Source organism: Artibeus jamaicensis, unplaced genomic scaffold (assembly GCF_021234435.1).
Source record: "Artibeus jamaicensis isolate MK-2021 breed Jamaican fruit bat unplaced genomic scaffold, CSHL_Jam_final contig_233, whole genome shotgun sequence".
NCBI lineage: Eukaryota > Metazoa > Chordata > Mammalia > Chiroptera > Phyllostomidae > Artibeus > Artibeus jamaicensis.
Window position 1 is genome coordinate 2,179,094 of NW_026521486.1, and position 18,610 is coordinate 2,197,703.

The following is an 18,610-nucleotide window of genomic DNA, read 5'->3' on the forward strand; positions in this document are numbered from 1 at the left end:
CGAATTTTAAATTTCTGTCTGACAGCTCTGTTCTGTGAAGCCCCTCTATGTCTGTTCCTACTATGGTTTCCTTCCAAATTTCATGTCGTCTTGCCCCCTCCCATTATTTTTGACTGAGCACCAGAGAGTATATACGAAAAGCCAGACATATCATTGCCACGGAGGATGATGTCACCTTTTTCCAGAGAGGAGTTACCTTCCCAGGTACCTGGGACAGCAGAACCCCAGGGTGCCCGGCAGCATGGCACACACCAGGGCCACCAAGTGTGGGGAGGGGCTCTTTCTGGTTCACTGGGCAGAAGGTGCCATCACCCCTGCCCCCCAAGTCTGTGAGGAGCACTGCTCGGTGGCTTGGCCTCTCTGCACCTTCTTGTGAAGTGGGAAACACCTCCAGCCTTGTCCGTTCCCAGAGATCTGGTCCCGACTCTCTTCGCCACATCCTGCTGACCCCCCCCCCACACACACTTCCAGACAGGAGCGTTACAATGTATCAACTCCCTTGTTAGTGTCCTTGGGTGGGGGGGGGGGCGGTCAGAATTACCTGGTCAATCGTTCCTGGATTCAGAAGTGCCTGCTCAACAATTCCCAGAGAAAGCCTTTGGTCCCCAGTCTTCTCTGACCCCACCCCCCAGCAGGCAGCCTGAAATGCAGGGGAGGCATCCAGCTTGGTGCCCTGCGCCAAGCTGTGCACTGAAGCATTTGTTAATATGGCGGAAACTGAATACGGAATGTCCAGTGGTGACGAGAGACTGGTCAAGTCCCAGCTAGCACATCTGGATGGTGCAGCCATTAAAGTGCTTTTCACAGGGGCTTCCTCCAGGTGGGAACACCTCACGCTGCCTTGTCAGGTATGGTGCTTCCTGCAGAGGGAAGTGCGGGCCGTGTGCTGAGGCAGGCCCTCCCCCATTCACACCACCTCCCTAGACAATCTCGCTAATTCCCGCAGCTCCAATGTCGCCTGTGTGGAACACCAGTGACTCCAAATGCAGGTTTCCAGTACTGACCTGTCTTCCAATTACTTTTACAGTTAATTCCACTTGGAGGTCTCGAAAGTGTCTCAAACTCAGTTTGCCCACAACAGAGCTGTTGATCCTCTCTACTACTCCAAACCAAATACATGGCGGACTCAGTCTTCCCGTGGGACCAGGCCGCCGCAGGGCGCGCACGACCGTCTGCCCAGCTGTCCAAGGAAAGGAGCTCCTCCGGCCCGCTCCCTCCGCCTCTGCCTTCGACGATGAAGCCATCGGCAAGTCCCAGGAATTCTACCTCCCATGCGCATGTTGGCTTCAGGGCTTTTTCCATCTCTGGCGCCCCCATGCTGGCCCGAACCCCATCGGCAGCCCCAAATGCTATTCTCCACTTCTTTTCTCATCGCCCCCCAGTTCATTTTGCACACACAGTGAGGGCCCTTGGTGGAAATGGGAAGCAGGCCTTCTCACCCTTCGGCTTAGCATGACCCAGCGTCTCCCCATCGTGCTTCAGGAACACCCAACCCTACCTCGGCCCCGGAGACCCTGCACGACTGAGTCCCAGCTACCCTCTGACCTAGCCTCACCCACGAGCCCGTCACCGGGCTCTGGCCCTGTGCCCACCCTCCCAGCCACTGACCCCGAGAAGCCCGTCGATTCTGGGCCTCTGGGCTCCGCGCCCTCAGGAACACTCCTGCCGAGGTCCCTGCACGGCTAGTACCTTCCCCGCCCTGTGGCTCCCGGTCGGACGGGGCCACCTCTGAAAGGCCGCCTCGTCCACTTCTCTCCTCGTGGCATTTACTACGTCAGGTGTGCTCGCGTTCATCTGCCCGTGTGCTCGGTAATTCCGTGCGCTCTCTAGAAGCATGTACGCTCCTACAGACCACGGCCTGGGTCTGTCTCGCCTCCTGCCATATCCACAGTGTCCCCTGCAGGGGGACCCATGCAGGGCCCCCTGCTTGGGAAGGAGACAGGCCCAGAGTGGCCAGGCTCCACACTTGCTCCAGGCCACCCAGCTGGCAGGGAGTGAAGTCAAGGTCCGAACTGGCCTTTGCCAGCAGCAGAGCCCACACTCTGTCCATGGCCCCCCCTTGCTCAGCGCCCCAAGCCCCCACCCAGGTGCTTTCAGTGCTCCTGGGGGCAGAAGCCATGCCTCCCCTCATCCGCTGCCTTCCAATCACAGCCATTAATCACCGAACAGTTACTGCATGCGGCGGCCCTTGGCACTAACCTCTGCAACTCAGCTTCCTTGTCCGTACCATGGGATTAATACTAGAACACACGCGTGGTTCCCATGAGGCATCAGTGGTTAGCACTTGTCGAGTACTCAGAACACTGTCCAGGACATGGACACGTGACACAAGCTCTGTGGCAGAAAGGAGGTCTGTCTGGGCAGCACCTGTGGTGTGGCCAGCACTGTGGGGCAGAGCAGGGGACCAGCTGCAGCTCCAACCGCTTCCACTCAGGGAAGCCCACAGCGAGGGTCCGAACCACGTGGGGACGCAAGCCCCGGCCATGGCAGGAGCGACTAGCACCAGTAAGCGCTTACGTGTTGGGTGCTGACCCGGGCATTTCTATCTCCATGTCCTGTGCCCTCAGGCCCCCCTGCAGGGGGGTGTGACAGGAGCTGATGCAGGGGAAGAGATGGCCATGGGGACCTGGGCTTCAGGTTCTGCTCTCAGGCACCGCGGCCCACACAGCGCCTGGGAAAAGCGCATGCCTGCCACCGAGCGGACGTGAGCTCCCGCATAACTGGTGGAGAGTGTGCAGGACACAACTCAGGGTAGAAAGGACGAACGTGCACTATGTTGTTTAAAACAAAGGGAGAGTCGCCCTAGTGCTTCCAATGGAAGGGTCTGAGTAAGAATAAGCAATGATCAAAACCCCCCAAAGTCATTTCCACGGACATAATTGGCTGTCACGGAGAAAGTCTGATGAGTGAGTTAACACTATAGTCACTAACTTCACAGGTAGCTCACCTTTCAAATTCACATACTGTAGATGTGGATCAAATTCCTACTGTAAAATCTCACCTAAATAAGGTCTGACCTGAAGAAATCTAATGAATACATATAACCGTGCAAAAAAGAAGAAAACAGGTATTACATCATGCAAATGCAAAGGAAAAAATCTGAATTTTCAGAGTAAGGGTTTCAACTGATTTTTCACGCAGGGCTGCAGTGGCCGGGACTATCAGAACCTTGGACAGCAATGTGGGGGCCGTTCTCTAAAGGACTGGATTTGTATCAGAGCTTAATTGTTCAAGTTCTTTCTGAACCTCTCTGTACTTTGGGAGTCTTCATTTTTCTGACTCTCGTGTAAACACAAATTCCTTTATGTGTTTGTGCAGAACTGAGCAGTGACAGAATATGCAGTTTTAAAAGGACTTCCTGCGAAGACTGGCATTTTTGTTCCAGTATCTTTCATTCATTTGAGGATAGAAATTAAAACACAGTAAAAAAAGCATTTCAATCACAGGCATTACTATAACGCAGCAGATCAAGGCCTTCAAGATAGTGGGCACCAGATGCGCGGACACGTGATTCAATTCTGATTTCAAGTTCACTAACTGGTGGCCCAGACAACCGCCATCATTTCTCTCCACCCCACTTTGCGAACTGGAGATCTCTGAGCAGAGGGCGAAGCCCCGCTGTCAGACGCACACGCTGCTGCACAGAAACGTGCATCTCTGTACCAGTGTCCCTGAAGAACACCAAACCCATGAGATGTATTAGTATATACTTATGTGCACACACAAACGACAAGTTCAACAGCACAGTCTAAAACTGTGGGAGCAAACATCTTTGAAGTACCAGCACCCACTGTCAGGGGATTTAAAAAGCGCCTGCAGACACGCGGCCTCCGAGTCAGGCAGAGCCTCCCCCGAGGCCTTCAGAACGAGGCAGGCCAGGCCCTGAGTAGTGAGCAGGTGTCTCTGTGCACGCTTTGCCAGGCAGGCCTGCCTCCTCCTCCTCCTGGAGGACTGGCTAGGGCAGTGACTTAATCCTCTGCAGCACATAAAACAAGGCCCTTGGAAGCTCAGTCCCATAGCTGGTGGGGTGGGGGAGGGGGACCAGGGAAGCCCCTCGGCTGAGCCCTGAATTAATCTGCCCAGCACCCTGGGGCAGCCACAATGCAGTCCTCAGCACGTTCCCGGGCCAGCCCTGCAGGCCTGTTCAGCACACACACAGCCGCTCCTGCCCATTCTCCCTTCCCACGGGCTCCCTTTTATTTATGTGTTTGTTGTTATGCGGCTTCTGCTGACCTGTTTGTGCGGTCCCACTGGTGTGCACACATCCACTGAGCAGGAGAAAGAAGCCTCTGTTGCTGACTGGTGAAAAGGGAAAAGGAACTCCCACTGTTTTCCCCTTGGGCCAGGACTCTACTGAGAGACTAGGGCTTTAACTCTTTGTGTCCCAGAGGGGACTTCCTTGTGCATTTCCAATTCTGCAGCAGCTTCTTCACTGTGCAACGTGCGAAATGAGAGACAGTGTTGTTCGCAGGGGACCACATCCCTTCAAACTCCACAGAGCACACGAGACAGCACAGTGGAAGGGACACGTTTATTTCCATCTTAACATGCTAGGGTCATTTGTACAGAGCGATTTCAGGATGGCCATGAGAGACTTGGCAGCACTTTACTTTGGACACCCAGTATTTTTGGAAAATGTCTGACTGGCTCTTTGCTGTTTTTATGTTGAAGATTCAACACACACTGTGCAAAACCTCCGGGGGTGAGTCCGTAACCTGGCTGGTCGAGGAGATCAGCTGTGTTGGGCGTTCACAGCACGAACCCCAAGACGTCTGGCTGGCATTAATGGCCTGGCTCCCGGCATCCCGTCCCACTTCCAATGTGAGTGTGTGCGCAGAGACTAAGACACACGGACCATCTAGGTCACACAAATTCCCGCTCCCCAAACTACCTCTGCAATCCCAGTGACGGGGCGGCGGCCTCTACGGGACAGGTGCTTTTTAAACAGAAGCCACCCGTGTGCCTTCGATCTGGGGCCCGCACTCAGTGCCGACCACCCGGCCGCCTGCCCCTCGTGGAGGCACGCAGGTGGGCAATGCGGGCAGGCAGGCGCTTTCAAACAGGATGGGTTTTAACAAGTCTGTTTCTAGGATGATGTGGAATGAAAAGAGTTAATGGCCCCCATGTCCTCTGACTCCCTGCAAAACTCCAAAGGGACAGGGCTCGGTGACGACACAGCCCAGCACCTACACCGAACAGGGAGTGAGCGCCACTCTCTAGCATCTCTGGAATTAATCAACTGGAAATGAGTCTTGTCATGCTTTGGACAGGCGGAGCGTGAAAGGAGGCAGTGAGAGTTAATCACGGTGAGAACTCCCTCAGCTGCCCGCGAGCTCGGGAAAGGCAGTGGGAAGAGGAAAACAAAAGGAGCGAGGCGGCCTCGCGTCCGGAGGAGCGAACGGGACCCCAGCAAACGCCTGCGCCTCCGCCAGGTCGGGGCGGCCTCCACAGCGGTACAGTCTGGGACGTACAGCTACATTTTTAAAGCAGAGGGACAAGAGAACACTCACACACTTTCACTTTTAAGTTTAAACACATTTAACTCTAGTGTCTAGAAGCATTGTGAGTCCCTGAATTTGTACTTGATCTTCAAACACTTGCAATTTCACATGCTGCCGAGGATGAAAAATCCAGGAAAAGACTCCAAAACTTTAGACCCGTGGATGCAGAGTTCACTCACTGAGAAGAAAGAAGAAACAAAATCACACATATAATGTCCACTTCCAAGAATCGCCAAAGGAAACAGAGAGACCCGCAACCGGGTCGGGCCCGACAGTGGGCGCAGAGCCGGGAGCTTTGCGTTCTGTTCCATCAGAATCAACGTCAGCCATCTTTTCAAGAAAATCTCGTTCCCGTCAGAACTTTTAGACTACACAAAAATGTTTGATGTGCTTTTTATATTTCTCTTTCAGGCCCAGTTTGAAGTTTTAACTCTTTAAAAAAGTGGCAGCACAAAGCCTGAAAGAAACCAATGGGCACTGAACGGGGCTGCCTCTGCTGGGCCAGGAGGCGCCACCCCCACCCGCGTCTCGGAGGGGACCTGGCCAAGCCTAGGGTCCTGGGAGGTGGGAGCCTCCGGAGGTGGCACTCACCGATGGAGGGCCGTCGCCGGTAGCTCTCAGGACCAGCTTGTCACCCCTCTTCTCCACTTTAAAGCCCATCTTCTTCAGGAGGGACGTGTCAGCCAGCCCCTGTTCCTCCATCTTGGCAATCAGATCCTGGTTCTGGCTATTGTCTTCCGTGAGGTTCCGGATGGCATACACCACCCACTGGGTCAGAACTGGAGCGGAGTGAAGGAACAGGCCTTGGACACTCCCGTGAGCACAGCTGCACAGGGCAGAGGGCAGGCAGCCACTCAGAAACCCAGACCCGGCGCAGCCTTCCCCAGGGCTGTGCGCATACCACGCATCCGGAGCGGGAAATACACTTCAAGCAGTGTGCTGCAAGTGTGCACATGTGTGTCCAGTGTGTGTGAGGGCCAGCAGCACACAGGTGCCATGTCCGGACGTGTGGACAACTAGACAAGGAAGCAAAGGATCAGAGCAGCCGCAGCTGCAGTTGAGACACACCAGCATGTGCACACGTGTGCACACACAAACACACTCAGGTCATCGATAGAATCCCCAGGGGAAGAATAAGAACATCACAGAATTAGTCAGTGAGACGCCAGGTCAGAATCAGATGAGAAAACCGCCTCACTTAAAGGAAGCCCCTTTGTACAATAAACAAGCACTGTTTCCTAGGCAGCCCGTGGAATCCCCCTCGCTCCTCCAAAGATGAAGCTGGGAGGCCTTTCAGGGGTTGGCTGTTCGGTCTGAACCCTGAGCTCTCATCTCGCCGTGGCCCAGCCCTAAGTCTAACTGCTCTGCACAGTGCCCTGCACAGCAGGCAGGAGGGGCTCCTGAGCAAGACAGAACCGCTGCGCTGTTGACGGAGGTCTTCGATTCAGTCACCAAGAGCACGGCAACCTGCTCTCTGCAGTGTCTGTCGAGGACGGGACAAAGCTGCTGTGGGGACACCTCCAGGGTCAGATGCAGGGGCACACAGGACACGCCAACAGCAGTGGGCCTGGCCCCCTGTTGGTCTACAGGGGATGGCAAAGCACTTTGGGGGGAATGAACAGCTTTCCTGAAGAGCAGCCTCCTCCCCTGGATTGGATGGGGGTGGCAGGAATAACAGTCCTGTCCCGATGCCAGAACTGGCTCACTTGTGTCCCCACAAGGCCCTTAAGCTGGAAAGCTGATTCGGACCCCGTGCTGGCTCCCAGGGGCCCCAACCTGTTAGATGTAGGAAGCAGAGAAAGGCGTCTGTGTGCACACAAGTCTGTGGCTCCTGATGAAAGGGCCTGGGAAAGAGAGTGAGTCGGACAGGTTCCCGAGTTCAAGAACCTCAAAGGAACCGGTAAAAGATGAGCCCATCCCTGAAGTCAGACAAATGAAACGCAGAGCACACGAGCAGCCTCCTGGGGTCTGCGAGGTTGCTGTGTTCACCCCTCTGGCACACCCAAGCTGGCTCCCATCCGGCCCTGGGCAGGTGGGGTGTCCCCCCCCCCCCGCACCCCCTTCCCTGGTCAACCAGTCAGTGCCGCACCAGCCCTGGCTGCTGGCCATTTCTAGCTCCTCCAGGGGGCCTTGGGCCACACGAACGGGACCAGCAGCAAAACTCTGCTGCGTGAAAGACCCACTCACTGGTCTCTGGGGATTCAGAATTGGAACCGCTGTGGGTATAAATGACTGACTCTTCCCAGATGACACAGGACAAGCATTGCGGGTGCCGCCGATGCTGATTCTGTAATTAATTATCCCCTTCGGTGGGGAAAATGTTCTCATTTTGCCCTTTACTGGTATCCTTTTGCTATAAAGCCCAGGTCCTTTGTAAGTGTGAGTTTGCCCCTCCCCCACAGTCACCCAACTCACACGCTGTGCCAGTGCGGAGAACAGACCTGGTAGTCCTGGGTGACAGGCACTCCCAAGCTGTGAGCTTCTGCTCACTGGGTCACTTGCTGCACCCAGTTTCTCGTCCAGGGAAGTCGTCACTATACAAATTCATGAGATCTGCCCGTAGGAGCGTCTGAAAAGGGGGAAGTTCAGGCAAGAAAGTGCACGCGGAGCTGGCAGCTGCCGCTCGCGTGCAGCACTCTCCACTGCTGGGGGCTGGGAGCAGCGGCTTCTCCCCAAAGCTTCCTGGCCGTTCACCGAGACTACCCTTGGATGTGGGAAAACCGGGTTCCCTCCATGGCTGAGAGCCGTGGATGAGTGCAGGGCCGGTAGGCTCCAAAATCAGGACCGAGGTCAGAGGACAGAGGACCGCCCACCTCTTCAGACAATCAGTCTGCCACAGGGCAAACAAGAGCCCCCACAGGGCCCCAGCGTTCCTCTCCTGCTGCTGCCCTTCACGTCTCAGGCTCCAGCAATGTCTCGGCCCTGCGTGTAGTCCAGACCTGGGGTGTGCCCCGCCTCCCTCTGCCCCATCCTCTCCCCTGGAAGCCTCCCCGACCCCACCCTGGCTGCCCCAGGACCCCAGCTTGGGAGGCACAGGGGTGCTGTGTTTCCAGAGCTCTCTCGCAGGCCCCACTGCACTGTGCCTACCTGCGCCGGGGCAGGAGCGGCACCTCACTGGCGCCTCCCCGCCAGCACCTGGTCTCATTCCTGACACAGACTGGGTCGTCTGTTCCCGCCTGCCCTGACACCCTGCAAACTCCTCCTGTTTGCCTCTCTGTCCCCTGCCCAAGGACAGTGCTGGCAAGTGTCTGTGGCACATCGGACATCGGATGGGGGCATGCTGTCTCCCACTCACCGTGGGGCGGGGCCGTGAAAGTGAACCAGTGCAAATGGGTCGCCAGGTGAGGAAGCTGGGCTGTGTGAATACAAGGCCCATGACAACAAGCCCCAGGGGAGTCCCATGCAGACGGGTGACAGTGTGGAGTTTGGTCACGCTCCTCCGGGGAGGCAGTGAGGACACTGTGAAATACTGTTAGTTACATTATTTTAACAGCTCCTCCCGCTTAAAGGGTTTGGTGGCTAATTTCTGTTGACACCCTGACACCCCCCCATCTGACCCACGGGAGGGAGGAGCACAGAGAGAATGAGACGCACGAGGAGCCCCTGACGTTGGAGCTGCACGTGGCCAGGCGGCTCGCCGGGGCGATGGTGGGCTCAGGCCGGTGCGCCTGCGGGGACAAAATGCGGGTCCGAGATGTCACAAGGAGCGGTTCTTGGCAGGGGCCCAGCAGGCGACTGAGCAGAGGGAGCATGGGAGCCACTGCAGAGGAGGCGGTTTTGTCCCCTTCTGAACCTGGCTCTCAGAGGGAGACCTGCACAGGTGAGGGAGCAAGAGGCCCCTCAAAAACCAGAAATAACACAAGAACAACAGCAAAAGCCTCGACACTCTTCACCGAAATGTGTTCTGCATTCTCACACAAGTGAGATTAACCTCACGTCCGCTCAGGGGAGGGTCCCTCAGCCCGAGTCCTGCGTGCCTCTCCCCGCTGTGAGCAGCCTGGTTTTGGGGTGCTGTCATCTGTCTATGAAATAACGCCACATGCAGGCCCCCTAACTCATCCCGCTCTCCAGCGAGAACACTTTGGAACTACCATTCAGGGCCTCCGAGTTCGCTGTAATTTAAAAACAAAGCTTTCAGACTGTCCACGGAGGAAATGAGAAGAGGAGCGTGAGCTCGGGCCCCGGTGGCCCGGCTGAGGCACAAGCCCGGTGCACGAACATGCACGTGCCCCCGGGGATCCAGCGGGAAGCTGCGCAAGGGCTGCCCTGCCGACCCAGGAGGGCTCCAGTGTCACGAGGGAAATGAAAGTGAGTCCCAGTTAATGTTCACACTGCCCTGTGTCCCCTCTCCAAAGAGACAGAAAGAAGGAGTGGGGAAGACAATTAAACGTCTCTCGAGGCTCAAATCCTACCGGCGAGTGAAGTGCTTTCTTGTGTGCTCAGCTTTAGAAAGAGAGCTTCCGGGGTTGCCGTAGCTACTGCAAACAGAAGGCATGAGCCTGGTGGTCACACACGGCCTTGAAGGGACCCTGCCACCTGCCCAAGAGCAAGGGCCTATGAAGAACCGAGGGCTGCCCATATCTTCCACAGCGTTCTGGTGGCTCGAACCCGGCCACAGTGTTTGTGGCGACAGTGGCAGGGACCGCTTTGCCTGGGAAAGCCACGGTGAGAAGCTGTTCTCGGATCCAAGCAGTTGTGCAGAGCGACCCAGAGACCCAGCACAGCACCGAGGCCTGGGGCCTGGAACAAGTGAGGTCACGAGGTGTCAGCAGGGCAGGAAAACGGAGGCCAGGAGACAACATGACCCAGAAAACAACCTCAGGACAAGGGTGGTCCCAGCTGGCAGGGGTATGTGCCACAGGCACTTTTAAAGCAAAGTTGGCTGAGGTCCAACACTGGACTAGCGCTGTGTGACAAGGGAGAGCCATCTCACCACGAAGAACGCCCCCCCCTCTCTCTCTCTCGGCCCCGGTGCCCGCGGCCCTCGCTGCAAATCCCCAGAAGGCCGGCCCCGCAATGACCGGGACTCTGCTGCGGTCACCTCTATCTGGGTGTCTAGCAGACCGCTGAGAACAGGTAATTGTGCCCTGAGGTTTTGAATGGCTCCAAGTTTAAAAGATTTTGTATTTTTAAATGGTTGGGGAAAAAAATCATAAGAACACCACTTCATGACACATTCAAGTTACTTGAAACTCAAACGTCAGTGTCATGACAAAGTTTTATCGGCACAGAGTCACACGCGTGCATTCACGTCTCATCTGTGGCCACCTCGCGCTGTGATGGCTACAGAGACAGCACTATCACCAGAGCCAGAAAAAGGTCACTGGGTTTTGACCTTCACAGAAAGCGCCTGCCAACCTCTGGCCTGAAACACAGAGGCATCAATGAGCATCCGCTGAATGAGTGAGCTTATTGAAAGTACTATCACTGATAACAATATATTATTTAAATGAAATAAAAACCAAGTATGTTAAAAGATTTTACTGACTTTTCGGGATATGTGTGTGTGTATACTACATGTAATATCTGTATGGAATGCTTTACATATCTGTAGGTATATGCTGTGTCTATATTTAACATGCATGATGTATATACAGCAAGTATAGACACTGTATATAACAGCTATATGTAGTTTTTGCTTCCAGGATGGACTTAAAAATTTACTTTTTTAAAAAATATTTTATTTATTTATCTTTAGAGGGGAAGGGAAGGAGAGAGGGAGAGAAACATCAATGCATGGTTGCCTTTTGTGGGTCCCCTGCTTGGAACTGGCCTGCAGGCATGTGCCCTGACTGGGAATCGAACCGCGATTGTCTGGTTCGCAGGCCCGAGCTCAATCCACTGAGCTACACCAGCCAGGGCAAAAAATTACTTTTTGACAGCACACCCACTTATGGCAAGGGACTCACATCCCACCTCACTTTCCAACGCCTGCCATCTAGCAGGCCCAGGGCGTGCGGCAGAGCCGTCCACAGCAAGGCCCCCCTGTGGACCAGGGTGCTCGGGGATGCCCCATCTAACCCGGTGTCTCCCCAGACATGGTGAGACTGCGGGACCGTTCAGCACATGCCCCCCCCAGACCGCGATAAGGTGGCGGAGTCCTCAGAGCACTGGGTGGTTCCGTTTTTAAACGGTCCTGTAAATGCCTCATGTTGCTCAAAGCCAGTGCTCTTCCGGGCAGGCCTGCTTCCATCAGCCAGGAAAACATGCAGTGTGTGACACGAACAGGCAGATTCCTCCCCTGCCCACAGGACGCAGCTCTGCCACCCCTGGCAGAGGGTGCCGGGGACCCCATCTGTGGAAGTCCTGCCTGCTTGTAAAGCATTTACAGGGCGCCCCACCCCCTGCTGCCCAGGGATGCCCAGGCTTCTCGAGGCTCTGCCCCTGGGGGAGGAGGACCCATCACGACCATGGAGCAAGCTGCAGACGGAGCTCCCAGCCCGAAGGGGAAGAAAGTGCCATGCTGTGTGTGGGGGGTGGGGCGGGCGGTGACTTCTGTGTGAGAGCGAAAGTGGGCAGGTGGGCAGGTGAGAGAGGTCCGGGGGGGAGAGACACCTGGACGGCACTGTTCGTCTTCCTTTACAAAGAGCCACGCATTTTTCTTGGGTAGGTTAGCTCTATCTCCAGATGTTAAGAGGCACTCCATTGCGAAGTTCATGTCGCCTCTGCTTTCTTCGGTTACAATTACCCTTTGCTTCCAGCTCTCCTGTATGCCGTTCGGCTGGACTGCACTCCTCTCCATCAGAACATTCAGGCGGAAGGCAACCCCACGCAGACTCTGTGCCCGCCCCTTGTCAGCGAGTTGCACGCGCACGCCACCCGCCGGGCCCCCTCTTCCTTCTGCAGACTGCTGCCTCTCTGGGGTCTGCCTTCCCTCCGCGTCTCTGTGTTTAAATCCAAGGAGCATCTGGGGTTCGAGTGTCTCCGTGCCGCGCAGACATGCCCTGTTTCAACGGCAATCACAGATAAATGTGTGGCCCCTCTAATCTGCCAAAATGGCTAACTGCTAATACTGAAAGTGGTAAAAAAAAATACTAATAGGAGAAGGTAGGGGGGCAAATAATGACCAGATTTGTAAATTACAGGTCACAGTTTGAAAACTATAAAACAAAACTAGTACCTAGTGTGTTACAGGAACACACTTCTGTCTCGATAGAGGGAAAGTCGCCATGGAAACACAGCTCCTTCTGAAGCAGCCTCAGCCATGTCTCTGGCCTCCAACTCTCTGAACAGCTGGGACGTCCAAGGACTGTCACAAGGCACAGTGCTGGCCTTGCTGCACTTTGCCAGACCTGGGGAAGCATCGGCCAGGGAAACTTCACCTCCGTGTACAGGCCGCGCTTCATTAATGACTTTGAGACGACGGCCATATCACTGCCCTCGGTCACCACAACTTCCTTCCCATAAACTGACACTTTTAAAGGGTGAGATCAGCTACTCAGGACGTGGCGGGCCCCCTGCTCCTGGGAGCCTGAGCCAGTTTTCAGTCTCCCCAGGCCCCCACTTCCTCAGTCTCATCTCACAGGCACGGGAGGACCACAGAGAAGACTGGAACCAAAGGCCTCCGCCCCGGCTGTGCGTGCGAGCCCTTTATGAGCCCCAGATGTGCAGAGGTCACGCATCCCATCTGTTCAGGGCAGAACAGGGTGCTGCTGTCACCGCGACCCTCGGGCCCGCCAGCCGGCAGTGAAGTAATGGGCAGGGGTGCCGCCCTGCCTGGCCACCGCACACACGCCCACTCCTGAAGCCGCTGTGGCCAAGCAAGGGCCGCCCTCGCAGGTTCAGCTGGTAAAGGATCCTACAGCACAGAAACTAATTTCGTCCACCCACGTTCTGGAAGGGTTTTGCGAACCACTTAAAAGCACAGCGTGGTACAACACAGTCGCAGCCTGGCACCCGTGTCACAGAACAGGTTTCAGGAGCAGAAACAGCCAATACCACTTCTAACTTGAACCACACTAAAGGCTTGGGGGCCACCAAGTAGTTCCATTTGTACTTGGGGCAGCTCTCCAATGTCACTGCACATAGCGTGTGGTGGGCACCTGGCACAGGCCGCTTGGAGCAGACACAACGGGCAGAGAAGCGACCCTTCTCAGCCCGTCACATCGGCCGTCCATCTCCCCGTGACCCCCTTGTGCCACCTGTCACTCCACTGGCTGCATAACCCCCTGCCTCCTCCACAGAGCATGTGCTCGTCCGTGTGCAGGGACTCCTCATCCTCATTCCCCCCACACACAGGTGGGGGCCTTACATATCTGCTGGGTGAGTGCCCCTGCACGCCAGGCGGCCGCCTCCTTGGACGGGGGTGGCACGCGCAGTTCTCGGAAGTCTGCGCCGTGTGGCCTTGTTTGATGAGCGTGTGCAGATGCCCGGAGCTACACAACGCAGCCTTCAGGCCGCAGGGGAGCTGTCCTAAGAGGGGCTCGGACACGGTCAATGTCAGAAGAAAGCAACACTGCCGGTGCCTGGGTTCCTGCCCCAGGGCCACTGCTGGAGGGGCTGCTCGGTGTGAGGGAACCCGAGGTCACTACCTCCTGATGACAAAGCAATTTATGAAGTTGGGAGAGACACTGGGGAAGCCCAAGCTCTTCTGCCGGGGAGGAGTTCAGGGAGGACTCTGCTCTGAGGCATAAAACACTGTCAGGTAATAAGCTGCCCAAGACACAGGAGGCCAACAGGCCACCCTGGGGGACCCAACACTGCATGGCTGAGCCAGGGTGTGGACACAGGATCCAGCCCGTGTCCCCTCGGCAAGGAGCCACACTGTGCTAAGCCTCCTAGGGACCAGATGGGAGGAGGGCAGGCCATTCCCCAGCAAGCGGGACAGCCGGCTCCTGCGCTGTGCTTACAAGTCAGCGAGAGGAATGGGAGCGCTCGTGGTACTGAAAACAGGGTCCCTTTCTCAATGGAGAAACCCCAAAGCACAAAATGAGCTTCCAGATCCCAGTTAGAGTGACACCCTCTGCAAAACACCTTTGGAAGTGGCTGGTAAATAATCCAACATGCATTTAAAATTGGGAGTAAGGAAGCACATAACCCCACCTGTATTACAGAAGAGTGTGCTGGCCGCACACATGGACACCACCATCAATCAGGCACAGCCAAGTGGCGCAGAGACACAGGCTCAGAGGGCAGGTCGCAGCCCACACACAGTGAGGGCAGGTGGCGGAGGTGGAGCTTCCTCACGGTGCCTGAGCATCTGTTCTCATGGTGCCTGGTCCTCCACGTGTCACCAGTCACCTGGGGACGACCTGCTCTGCAGGTCACCCTGAGCCACGCTGGCCTGCCTCCTCCCGCCCCCCTGCCCCAGCTGCTCCCAGAAAGCCAGCAGCCCAGAGCAGGGGGACAGCCCACAGGCTCACACAGGCTCAGATCTGCTGAGGGGCGTACCTCCGAGGACACTCCCATGCAGCAGAGTAAACACAGGAACATGTGGCCAGTCAGTCCCCTTTTGTGCTCTCTGCTCCGCTTTCTGAGTCACCAGTGTGCTGAGACAGTGTGCAACTACGCCTCTTGCTCAAACTCGTGAAGGGCAGAGCACGGCCGTGTCCACTGGGAAGTCAGGACTACCTTCCGCACAAGCTGGTAACGTGCAGACGGCTCCGACGTGAACTGGAAATAAACGCCAGGCTGGCTGCAGTGCTGACGGGCAGTTCTGACACTCTCCCTGACACGTCTCTTCTAAAACTTCTAACCTACTCAGAGACTCCCTTCTGGGGGAAAACAATCTCTTTCAGTTGATAAAAATCTAACACCTTACCAAGTTTTTGCTCCTCTCCAAAGCAGTATGCTTCTTGATTCTTACACTGGCATTACAGCAAGGGACTCAGGCATAAACAGCACTGCTAACCATGCATCTGAATGTCTCTCGGGAATGTAATCGTGAGCTGCTCACTCATTTAACAAACTCGGAGCCATCGCACTCGATGCCAGGGACACGGGACTGCCAGGTCCCTGCCCCTGTGGCATGCACGTTCTAGACAGGAGGCCAGCAGGGGACCCAAACCCAAAAAGGCACCGAGACAGAGCCGGTCACAGGAGGACAAGGCATTGGACATGGGGGTCTGAGGTGGCCCCTGCAGGGGACACTGGGTGAGCACCCACAGGGTAGGAAAAACCAGTCACCTGGCGAGTCAAGGACAACGCAGGCAGCCGGGTGGCCGAGCAGCAGCTAAGTGACTGAACTGAACAGCAGCTGAGACGGGCAGCGGCAAGGGGAGTGACAGGGGAGCCCCTGCAGCTGGAGCTGACGGTGTGTGGGGAGAGGAAGGAGCCAGCGGAGGGAGGTCAAGGCCAGACCCGGAGGGCCTCAAGGTGGAACGAGCAGTCGGTGTTTTGTTCTAACACTGTGTGGTCCACGAAAGGGCTGCTGTGGGAAGTCAGGAGCTCTCTGAGGTAGCCGTGAGGAGGGACTGGAGACAACCAGGAGTCCGTGGCAGCAGGAGGAAGACTGGGGACTGGGACAGACCAGGACCCAGATTCCCACTCTGCCATTTTATAAGCTGGACAACTCTGGGCAATTTACGTTAACCTCACTGAGGTCCTCTGTGAGGATGATAGGAGGGACGTTTCTTGGGGCCTTGCCCAGCCCTGGCACACAGCCCTCAGCCTGCCCCAGGAACACAGGTGTGACCTGGCTCCTGCCAGGGGCCGGAGCAGGCTGTGGTGCACCAGGGCCCTCTGGGGGGTGCTCAACTTCACCTCCCTTTGCCTTAGCAACCTCGTCCACACCATGAGTGGACATGGCCACTGACGGCATGGGACAGAGATGAGGTAGGTCCCCAGGCTCTGGAACCAGAAAGTCCGGGTCAAACTGCCCTTCGTGCTGCTCACCAGCTCACAGCCAACCTTCTAGCCTCCACCTGCTTGTCCACCTTGGGGATCACAACAGTACCGATTCCACAGAGACCAGGAAGGGCGAGTAAAACCGCAGTTCCTGGAACGAAAGGCACTCAGCAAACGCCAGCTGCCACTGTTAAACACGCAGACCCGCTCATGTCGTCACTGTCACAGGTCAGCAAGCTGGGCCGTGGGGTGCGGACAGCGCAAAGAACCTGGGTCACCTACACCAGCGAAACCACCTACTCAGTTGTCCACACTCACACGCCCTGCGGCTTGCCCCGCCCCCAGGGCCCTGGGCGCTGTTACCGCATCTTCCCACTCACAGTCTCCTGCAGGGCCCTGGGGGCCCCACGCAGACTTCGTTGGACACAGCTCCATTTCTTAGAGTTTCTTCATTCTCGCTTTGCCAGTTTCCAACTCAGGGCGAGGAGAGAAGGCCTGGGGCACGAGGGTGTGCACGTGTGCATTCGTGTGTGTCTGCTTGGTCAGCACTGGCTCAGTGCCCGCTGCAGGACAGGCCTGATGCTGCTGTGGTCTCATCTTCCAGAATACACACTCTCAGGACAGTGGCCCTGTGACTCCACAGGACCAGATGAGGCAAGGAAAGGGGCCCCAGTGAGGTGCAGCTGTGGAAGGCTTTGCTCACACAAACAGGGCTGAGACAGGACAGGGAGGGAAGCAGTACCCGGCCCATGCAGACAGGTGGACTCCAAGCAGCGGGGCAGTGGGTGCAGGTCAGGGTGGGGGCTGGGGAGGGAGCTTGGGGTACTGGTAGAAGGAGAGAGGCCAGCATGCCGAGAGGCCAGCAGTCACGATGTGCACCCTCTGTGCCGGGGACGACCGCAGCACAGGGAGGTCGGATACAGCTTGTCCTTGGCAGGGCAGACCCAGGAGGGCCTGTCGCAGGCTCCTGGGGGCACAGAGGAGAGGCTTCCTGGGGATGAGGTCAGGGCTCCTGCCTTCGGGTGGCCCAATGCTTGTCCTCAAGCCTAGCACGTGCCATGCCCACCGGAGACCACAGACGGGGGCCCGTCCTTGGTCACACCGCCCCAGCAGCTAGAACAGAGCCCAGTGCGGATGAATGGCAGTAATAACACAGACACTAGTGAACGGAATCCAGCCACACAGGGAAAGGATAACGCGTGGAAGGCTGGCCCACGTTCACAATGTGCTCTGGCTGATCGAGACGACCCAGCTGGAGTAATTCAGACGGCACACTGACGCCGGGACCAAGCACGGGCAGGACCGGCCACGCTCTGAGCGGACAGCCAGGAGAGGAGGCGTGCCTGCAGGACAAGGGCTGATGACAGGTGGCCATAGTGAGAGGGAGCTCCCGTCAGTGCGGGGACAGCAGCACGGCCACAGGGGAAACCCCAGAATGCGAAGCCTCTACCTTAACTTCCAATCGATTATCGATCTACACAGGCAAGGCCAAACTGTGAAGCTTTTAGATAAAAACACAGAAGAATATTCATATGACCTCAGGGTCTCTGTAAGACACAAAAGCCACTAAGCACAGGGGGAGAGAAAACTCATCAAAGCACCACAAAGGTCAGAACAGGGCGTGGCTGTGGGGACTGGTCCTGGGTGGGGGCGGGGGAGGAATGTCCTCACCCAGGCGGTTACATGGTGGGGCACACACGCTGAGACAGTTCCCACACATCTGCATTTACTGAGTTACACCTTCATAATAAAACAACACTGTAAGGGAAATAAAAAGCAAAAAAAAGCCACAGGACGGGAAAGACTCTATCAATACACAAAAATGAACAAAGAACTGAGATACTGAATATAAAAGAATTCCTACGAATCAATTTAAAAAATATAGGCAAAAACCAATTGAATAGCTCCTTTATGACACAGGAAACCCAAATGGCCAATAAACATAAAAATTTGCTTATTACTAATTAGAGAAGTTAGAATTGCATCACAACATAGTCGTCAGAGAGGCAAAGATCTAGAAGTCTGCATCAGTCACTGGCAAGAAGGCAGAGCACAACGAATCGCCACGCGTGCGAGCGGGAGTGTGAATGGGGAAAGCCGACTCCGGGGAGTCTTGCACCATCTGGACTAAAGCTGAAGCTCTGCAGGCCACAGAAGCTCCACACCTGGAAGGAGACTCTCGTGCATGCACAGTGCAAAGATGCTTGCAGCAGCCTTAGTTTGGGGCCCTAAAGCAGAGATTAAGCCGAGTGTCCACCAGCAGCTGAGTGAATGGAAACGTGTTGAATTTTCTCACGATGGACGCCACAGTAAACCACACGCAG

The 18,610-nt window shown here is 56.1% G+C and overlaps 1 protein-coding gene across 1 annotated transcript in view; it reads right to left on the reverse strand.

Moving 5' to 3' along the window:
* Window positions 1–4,512: 4,512 nt before the first annotated feature.
* The window catches only part of ATXN10 (ataxin 10), a 130,899-nt gene continuing 116,801 nt past the window's right edge, over window positions 4,513–18,610 (reverse strand). Inside the window, exons 11-12 of the mRNA XM_037160549.2 lie at window positions 6,093–6,280; window positions 4,513–5,679 (exon numbers count right to left, since the gene is read on the reverse strand). Coding sequence (XP_037016444.2) covers window positions 5,677–5,679; window positions 6,093–6,280 — 191 coding nt within the window. The 3' untranslated portion in view covers window positions 4,513–5,676. The remainder of the gene's footprint in view (window positions 5,680–6,092; window positions 6,281–18,610) is intronic.